Source organism: Calliphora vicina, chromosome 1, assembly GCF_958450345.1.
Source record: "Calliphora vicina chromosome 1, idCalVici1.1, whole genome shotgun sequence".
Lineage (NCBI taxonomy): Eukaryota > Metazoa > Arthropoda > Insecta > Diptera > Calliphoridae > Calliphora > Calliphora vicina.
In genome coordinates, this window is record NC_088780.1 from 70,243,121 (window position 1) to 70,258,890 (window position 15,770).

General features: G+C 31.2%; 1 protein-coding gene across 1 annotated transcript in view; it reads right to left on the reverse strand.

Moving 5' to 3' along the window:
• Positions 1-15,770, reverse strand: part of LOC135949351 (synaptosomal-associated protein 25) — a 537,273-nt gene that overhangs the window by 202,441 nt on the left and 319,062 nt on the right. The window contains exon 4 of the mRNA XM_065498880.1: positions 2,727-2,844. Within this exon, the coding sequence (XP_065354952.1) occupies positions 2,727-2,844 (118 nt within the window). The remainder of the gene's footprint in view (positions 1-2,726; positions 2,845-15,770) is intronic.

A 15,770-nucleotide genomic window follows, 5' to 3' on the forward strand; every position in this document is an offset into this window, starting at 1 on the left:
GATGAAAAGCAAAATTATGTGAAAACAATTGACGGACTGAAACATATTTTGTTTGTTTATGTCAAAAACATATGACACGTTTTTAATGTTCTATAATCGCACTAAAGTCTACAAATAAACATTTACAAAAAAGTAAGTCCGTTCGCGCTTATACTACACAGAAAGAATTAAATTTCTGATTCAATCAAGAAATTTGCTCAATCAGACAAAATTTTGTTTGAATTAGGACCTATCACAAAATTTGTAAATTCAAACGAGAAATTTTGCAAATAATTAATTGAAAAAAATCAATAGTTTTTCAATTAAAAAAATTATGATATTAAATAAAATAGTTGTTTGAATTTACAACACAATTTCAAACAAAAATTTGTTTAAAACAGTAAAATTTTTGTTTGATCCAAAAAAATATTTTTAAGCGAAATTGCTGTAGAACCAATAAAAAAATTGGTAAAAATAATAATGTCAAAAAAAAAATAAAAAAACAACATAAATAAAGAAGAAAAAAACTACAAATGAGAAAAAAATAAAGAAAGAAAAAGCAAAGTAAGGAAAAAAAATAATAAATAAACATCTAAAACATCTAATGTTTTAGATGTTTACCGTACATCATAGAATTCACATATTTTTGCAAGCCTTTGACAAAATCAAAACTTCTTACAGTGAGTGTCACTCAAAATAGTACAACATATTTTTTTTTAAATATTATGAAATTATACTGGCAATAATAGGTGATTATATAAAAAATTAAAAGTAATTTTATTAATTGGAACAAAAAATATGTATTTCAACAAAAAAGTTAACAAAACCTCAATTCGTTAAAAAAATATTGATGAAAATTAAAGAACATCACAAAATTCATATTTCACTTAAATTCGTACAATTATATTAAATTATAATTAAAACTTTAAAAATTAAAAAAAATGTTAATATTAAATAATCCTAATACTTTGTAGGGTATCATTTGCTATTTTTTAGTGCCTTTACGATTTTAAATAAAGCGTTGATATTCTGGGCACTGACAGTCTTACCCAATTATTTTATTTGTGGATAAGGGCAATTAAAATTATACCCAATTTTCTGATAGAATAGAACAATATAAAAATAGCATTTTAAAATATTTCCAAAACATCAACTTTCTAAAACTAATGAATTAAATTTGACTACGATGGTGTACGATTTTAAGTGACATTCACTGTATATATAAAATATTTTTAACCAAATGGAATTATATCCACACATCATAAAAACACACATGCAAACGAAATTACCCAATGTGACTAATATGCACATGATAACAACAAACACCCTTATTTACTTGCTGGTTTTGTTGTTTTATCCCAAGTATTGTATTAAAATAAAAATCAAACAAAAACATTAATAGAATCTATAAAAATATTTATAGAAAATAAAATTAGTTTCAGACAGGCGATTGTTTGAAAATATTTTAGCAATAATTCTTTCTGTGTAACACTATGGAGATGTGTCATTTACACCAAAATCATTATCTCTCTTATTGCCCTACGTTCAATAGAGTTGATAAGTCTTCTCGAATTGAAATAATAAAAGAGAAGAATTTATGTCGTTACGTTTATTTTAGGATATTGAGAGATTCTGTTATAAAGAGCCATGAATAACGAAAGATGATCAAAAGGCTGAAGAATATTATATTATAACTACTACGCTACGATACAAAATATATTCTGTGAGATTGCATTCTAAACCATTTTTGAGTTACGCGTATATAAGTTGTGCAACATCCTCCATTTTCGAAATATCGGAATACAGTGCACTCGCGATAATATGAACTAATTAAAACCAGGCCAGTTCACTTTTGCAAGATTGTACCTATTTGCGAATGGCACTAATTCCCACCTACAGCTAGGGAAGTCCAAAAATTATTAAGCAGTTGAATTAGAATTTTCCAAATCTCGTTTTTCATAAATAAATAGGGGAAATTGCAATTTTTGTGTGCCTTTTTCATGCATTTTGATGTTCAGCAAAGTTGTTAAGCTCAACTTGTTCTACAATATAGTTAATGGTATTTTTGATTTTCCTTGAGTGGGGCTCTAGAAAATCAATTCTTCGCTTTTTCTTGTAAGTTGTCTAAAAAAACTCAAAACTTCAAATGAAACTGATTTTATCTCAGATGAGGCGCTCGAACAAAATGAAAATATTTCGATTGCTAAAAGGCTAAAAGATAAGGTACTGTTTTTTACCATTATGTACATTAGAGTTCGTTTGTGACCAGGTCACTTCATTTGTTTTTCGGGTATCATAATTTTTCTGAAGGTTTTTGCGTAAATAAAAATAATAGCGTCCATTTTTTTTGGAAAATTGTCACTCTTTGTGGTGGTTCAACGCACCTAATGACGCACCCGAAACCCCGGGTCGGTATTCTTGACCAAAACCCGAACCCCGGGATTTTCAAAAACCAGTCCCGATTAGAATCTCTAGCTGCGCATTACTGGTCTAAAGTAGTTTATGCAGCAGTCGTATATTGGCGCAAAACATCAGCAGATGGTACGTTTGTTGTTAGTCCAATGAGGGAAACGTTAAGAAAATCGGGAAAATTGAATTTTAAATTTTAATTTTCAAATGCGAATATGTCCGAAATTTCATTCAAACCGGTCTAACCGTTTAAAAGTTATATACATATTTATGTATTTTCCTCTTTTTTTCTATACTACTGTGGGACGTTAAATTTAAAAGCATATTAAAATACTTACTTATTGCAAGGTAATACACAAATTCCGCAACATTTTTCCATGCCACTTAGATTTTTTTCTGCTTCTCTCATATCGGCATTAATTTGATCCATTCCTTCTTCAATTCGATCCAATTGTTCTAAATAAAAAAACATAATAACAAACAACATACATATATTAATAAAATGTAAAATGACTTTTTAATATATTTTTAGGAATTTCTAAGCGGATTATTGTGACACTCGATATAATAGTCTAACTTCGAAAATTTTGTTCAATTTTAAAAACTATTAAAACACGAACTATTAAAAAACCGTAACAAATTTTTTTAGCACACATTTGTTTGACGTGTTTACCCTTACAAGTGTTTTGTAAGATCAAACCGCATCAAATAAAATATTTGTTTGAATTGTCTTAAGTAAAAGGAGTTTTTGACAATATATAAAAGAATTAAAATATATTTTATTTAGCGGTTACGTCTTTTTCGTCAAATATTTGCCATTTGTGACCCTTTTGGAAATGTGGACCATATAGTTATTACTAGGGGGCGGATTTATTTGCAAATGCATATTTTTTCTCGAACCTCCAAATTGAGTATAGACTAATGGTGTTTTCTTTTCTGACACAAAATGTTGCCTATATATTTTGTACCATTTTTAAATCACAATAGAACAAAAATCATTACCATTTATGCAATGTAGCTTCGAAATATTATAAAACCATACTTTTTGCTTACATAAAAAGTGGTGCATTTCTAACCCTTTTATAAAATTGAGGGTGAAACATGTAGCATATATTCAGGGTTTTAGGGTAACATTATTAGAAAAGAACACGACCAAACTACATTTTTTTTCAGAAAAGAACACAAAGAAGGGTAAAAGGCAGAATAAATGCATCATGTATGCCAGAAAAGAAAACACCATAATTATCTATCCGAATCGCACATTTTCCTGTAAGATGGTTAGTGCATATTTTTGCATAATTTATTGATAATGCATATTTTGTTATATTTTACTTCAAAATTCATATTTATATGTACAGTGACCGACAAAAGTCTACGTACGCCCATTATTTTCGTAACTCACGGATTTTTAAATCATAATAAGTAAAAGTAATGATGCAGTTTTATTTCAAATGTATTTTGTATTAATATAACAAACAATATCGCTAAATTTATAATTAATTTAAACATTATTCACAAAAAATTAAAAAAATATGTTGACAAATTTTCATTAAATTTTATTTCTTTGGGCCACCACGGGCATCTATAACCGCCTGTAAGCGTCTGGGCATCGAAGCAACTAAATTTTCCAGTTCTGCGGACGTTATATTTTGCTTCTCCTTTAGCATTGGTGCACTAGTTATATGATGTTTTCTGATATTCCGTTGTAGAATCTCCCACACGTGCTCAATAACATTTAAGTCCGGACTTTGAGGTGGTATGTACAATTGTCGAGGGTCATGGTAGAGTACCCAATCTTTGACAATTTGAGACGTATGTTTCGGATCGATATCTTGCTGAAAAATCCAACTTTGGCCAAGAGTTAAAATATCAACCGATGCTGTCAAATTTTGTTCCAAAATAGATTTGTACTGATAACGATCCATATTGCCCTCAATTCCCAACTAAAAAACGGTTGAGAATTAGGAATGAAAAAGGTTTCATCGAAAACCTTATCCTTTTCAGCGGCGGGGATTGGCTCTTCCAATTCTAAAACGTTATTGTTGTTTTCCAACTTCTTCGTTAGTATAAATTGTTCAGTAGCAATTGCTTCAAGCACGCTATCATTCAAATTGTTGTATTGTTTTGGGAGGTATAAAAATGCATCTTCAAGTTCGGCAATTACAACGTTTCCATATTTGGTCCTATGACGAAACAATGATAAAACCTTATGTGGTTTTGATGACTGTAAATCTTTAGTGGATATACAGTGCCGGACTTAAATATTCACACAGCATTCAGATTTATCTTTAATCGTCCATATTTTTTAAACGAAGGACCCAACATTCGTACGGATTTCAACAAAAATATTTATTTACATATAACTTATGGAAAAACTAAACATAAGGTGGCACATTTCAGAAAAATAATTATCTAATGTTTCGAAGTTCGATTTTAAGGGGGACAAAAATATTCACACAGTTTCTAATTTTTAATAGGAAAATATTTTTTTTTAATAGTTTAATATTTTGTGGAGTTGCCTATCTTTTTAATGACTTCTTTTAATCCTCTTGGCATTGAATCGATACATTTTTGGTGACGTCAGCTCCAATATTTTGCCATTTTTGTAACAGGACTTCTTTAAGTTGAGTCTTACTAATAATATGGTGCTTTCCTACACGTTCGGCCAATTTATTCCACAAATGTTCTATGGAATTCATGTCAGGTGATTGCGGAGGAGTCGGGAGAATGTGGGCAACATGATGCACTATTCATATTCGGACGTCATGGGCAGTGTGTTTGGGGTCATTGTACTGTTGAAAATAGAAACGTTCCCAAGCTTTAACTTTAGAGCGCATTGTACTAGGTTTTCTTTTAAAATATTAAGGTACACTGTTTTGTCCATTGAACCGTCGATGAAAACTAAGTTTCCTACACCAGATGCAGCCATACAACCACACAACATGACCCCTTATCCACCATGTTTGAAAGTGTTTACTACATTGTACTTTTCCAATTCAGTGTTTCAGAATGCTACATTTATATATTTGAACTGTGTATTTATATTTTTAAGTGATGATTTCTACTCAAATATTTTCCAAAATATATTTAATTTGAAAAAACACTCAAGGAGGTGTTTTACATTAATACATTAAAACAACTCACACTCAAAAAGAGGAAAACAAACCAAACAACACAATTTACAAAAAAATATGAAACTCAAAACTAAATTTTCTTTAACAAATTCTTGAAAAAAATCATCTTGCTAATTCACAAGTCACACGAAAATTAATCTTCCCTATAATTAAAATTATAGGTATACACCCTAGTGTAGACTAATTAAAAGAAAATAAACCCTACTATTAAAACTGCATTAAAAGCCTCTACCAAAGTATACCAAGTAGTCCAACTCTCAGTTTTTTCAAATTACTCTCTCACATATACGGGTACCGTGTGAGCTCAGAGAAATGTAAACAAATTAAATGTCTTGAAATTTTAACTTTTAATTTTTGATAAAATAACGTTTTTTTACACACTATTACTTTAACAAATATAATTTTATATTTTTTTTAAACACTTTTAGCACACTTTCTTTGTTAAAAAGTTTATATTTTGCACAAATCAAGAAAAAAATATTTTTGGAAATTCTGACATGTAATTTTTTGTTATTGTAGAATTTAAACTATAGGACAGAGTTGCAATTTTTGGTATTGAAAATTCATACAAACTCAAATTTAGAACATATTTATAAAACTCTGTTGCCTGTAGAAAATTTAAAAGTTACCAACACATGTGTAATTTTGTTACTCACACATGTACTTTTTTACTAACACATGTATAGAGTTAGGTACTGTTGTCAAAGAGTTGGACTACTTGTTATACTTTGGCCTCTACACAATAGTACAACAAAACTAATGAAATAAAAAAACAAAATCAATTCCACACAAAGCATTTTTATATGTACATTACTCAAATTACCTGAAGCAAGAAAACAAAACTTTACAAATTGTCGCTGTCTTTTTCTCTGCCAAAAATCCCTCGTCATCAAATTGTCGCTGCATTAATTTCAGAAAATGCTCTTCAATATTCCTCATACAACTTTTCAAAATTCCCCTTCTCTGCCAGAAACCCCATATTTATACTACTAACCTCTAGTAGAACAGAGGCCCTATTTTGATGGCAGCACACAATTTATCTATACAATTGCCAAAAGCAACGGTGGGGCGTCTTTCGTAATTGATTACTGCCTCTGCTGAAGCGATATGAAATGATTTTTTCATAGCTGGACAAGTTAAGCACTCTTACAGGAACTATTCCGTTGTAGAAGGATTTAACGAGGGATTTGCTGTTATAATATAATTTTTTATTTCAGTTGGTTCTACCTCAAACAAAATGTTCTCACAATTTCCCTCCATTCGGGCACATAAAACGTTTCTTACTGAGGTGGTAGTTTTTGATGCTCGACGGCTTTCTTACTTGATTGCTATTTTCAAATCCGCTGTCCATTCCACATTTCGCCAAATCATATATTTTTGCTCCATATTTTTAATTCGCCAATTTAATTCGCCAATGAAATTACAATTTCTTACAGGCTAGCATAATTCTTATATCTTAATTAAAATCTATTTACTATAGTATAATTTAAAAAATACAAAGTTTAAATGTTATCAGTTTAATAAATGAATACTCCGTTTAATGGCATTAGGATCACTCGAATAATCAATAAGAGGATGGAAGTTGTTGGCCCATAATCATAGTCAAAAATAAAGTACATTTTAAGAGAATTAAACTCGTTAAAGTATACTTCTGACGCTGAAGTCGACTCTAAATGTAAAACTAGCTGAAGTTGTTTTTAACTCGTTTAACAACAGCATCATCTGTTCTTCGCCGAGTAAAAAAGTTCGTCACAAAGTAAAAAATGTTTAAGTTACAAGATATTGGTAGAGATTTTGCAATTATTGAACAGTTATCAATAAAATTGGTACCATAATATCGTAATTATGATATTAATCTTATCTTTTCCATTTTTCGACAACAAACAACTTTCTTTCTTTAGATGTCCCGGTTACTTTTATTGTTTACGTTTTTTGGATTTTTTTTTTAAATTTGTATGTCAGCTGTTCAGCGTTGCCACTTGTCTGTATTTTTTTGTATATTGTATGAAAACATTTTCTACATTTGTCGGTGCAATTTAAAACATACTTTAATTTTGACTATGCAAACATAATTTTGGTTGCAAATTAATAAAAAGCAGGTTTTTATTTTAAAGATGTTTTTAAAAAGAACCGACTTTAGTGTTTGACTATGATTATGGGCCGTTTAATTCAGCACTAACTCTACGCATCGGATCAAAGTTTGCATAATTTGAACGGAAATATTGGATCTTAATTGGAATATAATTCCTTGTTGGTCGATTTGGAACTATGAATTCGATTTTACGAAGTAGGAATTCCGAATTAGTTGTCCCATTCAGTAAATTAATCATGAATGAGATATTCATATATATTCTCCTACTTTTTAGAGTAGGGAGTTTTATGAGTGCTAATCGACTTTCATATGATGGTAGATTAATGTTAGAACATTGGCTAGATTGGTTTAAGCTAAGGAAGAGCTTAACGTCATCGGCATACATTAACATTTTGGAATTCTAAATACAGGATGGTAGATCATTAATGAATATTAGAAATAATACTGGACCCACTTGAGGAACACCAGATATAACTGGAATATTATTTTCGCTGTTTCTTGTGCCAGCGCGATTGAGATGGTTCCCGCAAATGATGACTTCCGTGTTGCACAACCACATTTTTTACCTCAGGATCAAGAATACTATTCACAAATGCCTATATCTTGAATTAATCTAGAACGGATGGTTTTCGCCTGGATAAGTAAGCTGTTTTCATCGCAGTCTTGTAGCGAGCGAGTCATTGACTTTCTGCACTCTACTACACAATTATATTCGGTATATTTTTGCATGTGTCCTCTTCGTACTTACGTTGTAGTGCATCCATTATGTCATCATAATTATTTCTATTGCTCATTGGTACTAGGGTTACCAGTTTTATTTTTGCAAAAAGCGGGAAAATTTTAAAAATATGTGAAAAATTTCGGGATTTTCCAATCATACGCGGGACAAAATATAATAAATTATACCTCAGCTATCTTAACACGAGCAAATGCAAAATTTTAAAGGTTTTTTAGGTATTTTGTTATTGTATTGCACATTGGGACAGCTATATGGTGACTTGTGGCGATAAAAGAAAAATGAAAAAATGCGTTTTACAAAACAAATGATATGTCATTGGAAAGAGGACACACATTTTTATACCCTTCACCATGTGTTGCAAGTTTGTCATTCCCTTTGTAATTTCCACATTTTTCATTTGCGACCGCATAAAGTATATATATTCTGGATCGTTATAGATAGCGGAATCGATATAGCCATGTCCGTCTGTCCGTCTGTGTGTTGAAATCAACTTTCGGAAGCCCATAAATAACATACATACATGATTCATATATCAATATCTCTGGAATTCTCCCGGCTCGGTTGCTATTTGAAATCGAGAAAATCGGTCCAAAAATGGCTTAGATATAAGCAAAAAAAATATTCTTTAAATAATATATTTTAAATAGACCATGTATTTTGTTAGTGTTTCATGAAATCATGCACATATATAATAACATAAAGAGAAAACACAAGTTTAGTTGTGTGTTTATATGAAATATAAACACACAACTAGAGAGAGTTGTTTATAATGAGTTCTCATATGAGCAACTCTATCATACGTAAACAGCACAAACACCCAACAGCAACATTCTACATCAGAGATGTCCAAAGCTAAAACTGTATTTGTGTTGGTGAGCGAAAGAGAGATCCACTGAAAGAAAAGTTTAGTGAACTAAATAAAAGATGCCAATATTTTTAAGGCTTTATTTGTTAATAATAATCAAGCCAACAATCTTAATCAAATTGTCGGCGACATATTATCATATCTCATTAATGGAGAGTTTGATATTAATCATTTTAGACAAATTTGTAAACTTTTAAAATATGTAAAATATTTTTTTGCTTATTTTATTACGTTGTTTTGATTAAAATCATTTCATGTTCACAGAAGTAAATTGAGGTGAAAAAATAGACAAAACTTCAATGATTTTTTAAAGTTCGAAATATATTAAACAATCCAAATATTTCTTTCAGTGATCATGAACAAAAATTAAAAAATAAATAAAAAATAGTAATACATCCGCTTAGCCTGTTCATTCGTCGCTGTATCAGTGACTATTAAATCAAAGAGAATAAGAATATATGCACAATTGTGCTATGAAATGGGCTTCTCTGTTCTACATTGTAGAATGTATTTATAATATAAATACATTTGTTTGTTGTTGTTTTTTCTTTCAATACACAAACCTTCATCACTGTAGGTCTTGTATTTAGTATTTATATTAAGGTATACTTTGGTGAAGGGTATATAAGATTCTGCACAGCCGAATATAGCTCTGTTAATTGTTTTTCAATGCTTTGGTTTAAGAGTAGCAGTAGTCCAAACTTAAGAAGATAATACTACGTTTAATATCTATTAAACTCAAAAGAAAAGTTTTTACACTTATCAGCTGGAAGGAAGCAAGGGTCTACAAGTTGTAATAAAGGGTATTGACTGTAATGTTGAACCACTCGAAATAAAGCAAAGCTTAGAAGATAAAGGTTTTAAGACAAAAAATGTGATAAACATTAGAAATCGCGAAAAAAAAACCCCAACCACTCTTCCGTGTTGAACTTGAACCCGGTGACATAAACCTGAAAAAAAAATGAAACACATCCAATATATAACCTGAAGTACTTATTGCATCGTAAAATTACGGTAGAAGAACCACACAAACGATTTGGCCCCGTCCAATGTATGAATTGCCAAGAATATGGACACACCAAGGCATATTGCAAATTGCCACCAGTATGTGTCATTTGCGGGGAGTTGCATAACACATCCCAATGTAACAAATCTAAAGATGATCCTAAAATAAAAAATACAGCAATTGCGGAGGTAACCACACAGCAAACTACAGGGGTTGTCCTGTCTACTCAATTGTTAAAAAATCACAAAGCCACAAACCGAAGATTTTCCCCGTTCAGCCATTAAATAACATCAATTTTAACTACCACCCGTTGCAACAGACATATGACAACAAAGAAACATTTGCAAATGTACTAAGAAACAACCAAACTTAGACGCAAGTCCGTCAACCACAAAACCAAAATATGAACCCAGAGGTAAGAGAGCAAACGCCAATTTTCAATTTTACCAGACTAGAATCTACAATAGAAACTCTTGTGTAATCGGTAAATAACTTTACAAACTCAATGAGTAACATGATGCAAGATATGCTTAAAATGCAATCAATGTTATTGCAGGCTGTGCTTAACAGACCATTTTTTTTTATCATCATTTATTTATTGTATCTTCATTATTTAATGAACTAACAATAAGTGGTTCAAATCTTATATCTAATATTATTATTTAATTAGTCCAGCCAGTGCCGGACGAAAAAATTTTGTGTTCATGGTTGTTTTGGTTAAATTGGCATTCTTCCTTCTAGATTAGGTCTGCTGTGTCCCTCCTCCTTAATCGAGTGTGGCCACAGTTATCTAATATGTTGCGGGCCAGCGGGTTTGGGTGAACCTTAAGTTTTTTTTTAATATTTTTGTACATTTTTCGAGATTTCAATTTTTACAATGGGCACGTTTAGATCTTTGTGTATATTCGCGTTTTTGATATACCAGGGGGCAACTGTGATCATTCTTAGAAACTTGTTTTGGCGTCTTTGGATCTTTCCTACATTTGACGCTGAGGCCGTGCCCCATAACTGTATGCCATAACACCATATCGGTTTTATGATCATGTTATAAAGTAGAAGTTTACAATCTAAACTAAGCGTGGAGTTTCTGCCAATAAGCCAATTAATTTGAATTGATTTCAATTTCATTTGAGTCAACTTTGCATCTATATGACTTTTCCATGTAAGGCGACGATCGAGATGTATTCCGAGGTATTTCACTTCCGATTGTTGAATTATTGTTTGGTTATTGATATGAATAGGGGGGCATGATTCTCTACTAAATGTAAATGTAATGTGTGTACATTTTTGCTCGTTGACTTTAATTTTCCATTGTTTTAACCATTTTTCTAATTCAAATATGTGGTTTTGTAAGTAACGAGACGCTTCTTGAGGGTTTTCATGAATGCTTAGAATAGCAAATGTTGATGTATGAGTGCGATTGTTAGTTGGCATATCAGACGAATACATCAAATATAAAAAAGGTCCCAGGATACTGCCTTGGGGGACTCCAGCTTCAATGGGTTGTGCAGTACTTAAAAAGTTTCCCTCTTTAACCTTAAATGTTCGACCAGTTAAATAGCTTTCCAACAGCTTATGTGTGTTTGCCGTTAAATTTTGACTCAATTTGTATATTAATCCAGCATGCCATACCTTATCAAACGCTTGAGAGATGTCGATAGAGTGCAGAACAGTATTTCTTTTCTTCAAACGCTTTTCTCACCATATTTACAAGTCTATGGGTTTGTTCGATAGTACTGTGTTTTCTTCTAAATCCAAATTGATGATTCGGAATACAATTGTTTTCAGTTAACATCGGGTACAACTTGTTCATAAGTATCTTCTCAAATAGCTTTGATATATTAGACAATAGGCTGATGGGTCTGTATGATTCAACTTTTGTGTGATCTTTTCCCGGCTTGGGTATCATGGTAACCAGTGAAACCTTCCATTCTGGAGGATAATATTCAAGTCGTAATATAGCATTAAAAATAAAAAGAATTATTTTTATTGCTATCCGGGGTAGCTCCATAAGCATCTTGTTGCTGATCTTGTCCATACCAGGCGCTTTCTTGGGATTTAAATCAACAATAGCATTTTCGATCACTCGAATCTGAAAACGTAGGGGTACGGCAACTCCAAAATGGGGTACAACAGGTGGCAACTCAATTGCTTCGTTTGATGTGTTCGGTGTAAATACTTTTTTTAAATGATTAACAAACAGATTCCCTTTTTCAGTATCATTTCTTGCCCAACCGCAACTTGAATTTCGCATGGGGGACTTACATATAACGGGTCTTTTAAGACTTTTTGTTGCTCGCCATAATGAGTAATCCGATTGCGGGGTTGCATCCAGGCTTTCTAAATATTTATTCAATGATTCCATTTTTCGAAATTCCAAGAGCTTTTTAAGTCTTTTTATACAATCTTTAAGCTTCGATTTTAGTTGTGGGGATCTGTGCAATTGCCACTCTTTTCGAAATCTTCTTTTTTCATTTAAGAGCCGTTCGACATCTGCAGAATTAATTCTATTATATCTGAATTGTCGGGGGGTTTGGGTAGCATGTTGAGCAGCCAGTTTGAGATTTTTATCGAAATTGATAAGAGAGTGTTCGATGTTTTCTGGTGTCCTCAGCGGTATATTTTCCGAGCAATGTGTACTGAGGTATTTTTTATATTTGAGCCAATTTATTCTTGTGCCTGCCATCGCTAAATTACCAGTCGGGGATACAATTTCTAGGGGGCTCAATAAAGTAATAATAGTGGGTGAGTGATCTGAAGATAGTTCCAGCGAGGATTCAATTTGAATCATTTCTCTAGGGATATTTTTCATCACGCTAAAATCAATAACATCCGGTATTTTTCGTGGGTCAGTAGGCCAGTAAGTAGGTTGGCCGCTCGAAAGCACATGCAAACCCATTTTAGAAATTGAGTCGAACAAAACACGACCTTTAGGGGTAATCAGTCGTGATCCCCAGAATGTGTGCTTAGCATTATAATCGCCAGCAGCCAGGAAACGGGGGCCTAGTGATTTAAAAAATCTATTATATTGACTTTCTGTAATTGAGAATCTTTTCATCACTAAGTTTCGATGAAAATCTTCAAGACAGATTGTAGTAGCTTGAAGATAATCTTCGCAAAAATCACACATTAAGTAGTGTTATATTCGAGCTTTTATTAAAATTGCCGAGCCTCCGCATGCTCTACCTCTGGGATCTTTGGTGTCATATATTACATATCCATTTATTCGAAAGGAACTTCTGGACGTCAAATGAGTTTCAGAAACCAGCATTACATCAATTTGTTGGTTTCTTATAAAATATTCGAGTTCGGTTTTGTGTTAATAGAATAATCCTATTTATTTTTAATGCTATATTACGTCTTGAATATTATCCACCAGAATGGAAGGTTTCTTTATTTACAATGATACCTAAGCTGGGAAAAGATCACAGTAAAGTAGAATCATATAGAACAGAGCTAACTAAATTTACAACAACGTACTCACACGTATTAAAAACTCATTCAGTCTCGTTTGAGCATTCATTGAAGAAGTTTGTGTTGTCGTATTTTTTTTTTGCTTTTTTACATGAAGATTACTAATGCAGGGATGGAAAAGTTAATATTTTTTAACATCAACGTATGGTGTACGTTTTTAGAATTATAAACTTTTGCTAAATAAACTTATTTTATCTAAAATGCTTTCTTAAATCAATATAAGTAAAGAAGTCTAACAGAAATTTACAAAACAAAAATATTATTTTTAATTAAAATACCATCATTTCAAAATTAAAATTTCCATGCTATACAGTAGTAAATATGAGAGTATAAATTTGTCTCTTTTTCTATTTTTTGCTCTTGCAACAACTGACCAATCGCATGTGTTGCCGGGCTCTGATATAGACCCATTAGCATAATGTCAAATATATCAAAGCTATTCGAAAAACTGTTAATGCACAAGTTAAAGCCGATAGTGAATCATTTTGATTATATTCCAACTCATCAATTCGGATTTCAAGAAAAACATAACACCATAGAACAAACTCACAGGTTGGTAGAAATCATATCCAAGACATTTGAAGAAAAAAAATATTGTTCTGCACTCTTCATCGACGTTTCGCAAGCCTTCGACAAAGTATGGCATGAAGGATTATCGATACTAATAAATAAATAATAATATAATACCTCAACAAACTGAAGTTAAATATCTAGGTCTGCATCTCGACCGACGTCTTACCTGGAAAAAGCATATAGATACGAAATTGACTCAAATGAAGTTAAAATTTGCAATCTAAACTCGATGTTGAGTTTAGATTGCAAACTTTTGCTGTACAGCTCAATAATAAAACCCATATGGTGCTATGGAATTCAATTATGGGGCACGGCCTCAGTTTATTATACTGAAAAAAATCAAAGATTCCAAAATAAAATATTACGAATGATAACATCAGCGCCTTGGTATGTGAGAAATATTAACATTCATAAGGACCTAGGTGTCTCCCTGGTGAAAAATGAAATAAAAAAACAAGCAGAGTCATATTTGAAAAAGTTAGAAGTTCACCCAAACCCACTTGCACGAACATTAATGAGAAGTAATGGCTACATCCGACTAAGAAGATGGAATCCAACAGAACTGCGCTGATGATAGGATATATAAATTAAACATAATTTTTCGTCCAACTGTGGTGGGACGTAAATAAAAAATAATATTTAGATTTAAGATTTGAACAAATTAATAATGTGAACTATATTTTGTGAAGATACAATAAATAAAATATGAAATAAAAAAAATATCTATTAAAAATGGAATATTAAGGTGTATATTTGATTATTAAAATATCCTATTCCTTATTGAATAAAACAGTTTTTTGTATTAATAATATTGATATATGTTGTTGGGAACTGATTTGTGATCTACTTAAATTTTTGTAAATTCCGAACAAACTATTATTATAATTTTTTTTACATGAAAAAGTTCTTTGTAAGTAAAAATGTTGCATAAATGCGCAAAAATCCCAATAACTATTTTATGTTGATTAAAGAAGGGAAGGTATAGAATTATATTCTATTTTAACATTTTGCGGATTTTTGCGGTTTTCGATTTTATTAAATTTTTAGGCCTTTATTCAAAAACGTTTTTCGAAAGTCTTAAGTACAAATTTTGTATGAAAATTTGTTTTATAAATCTTTGATAAATGGTTTTAAATAATATATAGCAATAAATTTTTTATTAGCAAATAACATTTTAAAATTTGGGACTAAAATCAATAAATCTCATGTTTTGGTGCATTTTTTATATTCATTGTGTACACATTATATCAAACAATTGGTCTGATTTGAAACCTAAACTGCTAATTTACAATATAAACCTCTTCATATAAAACTTTTAAAGAATTACAATGATTATAAATAGTAGAGGATGATGAGTTTACCTAAACACTTTTTCAGAATGAATTACTCAGGATGAAACTATTAAAAATTAAAATTCCGCATAATTCTAGATGTTAAGCTAAATCTTACTAATGATCTTACTAATTTGATGTCAAATCTTACTAATTTGATGTACATAC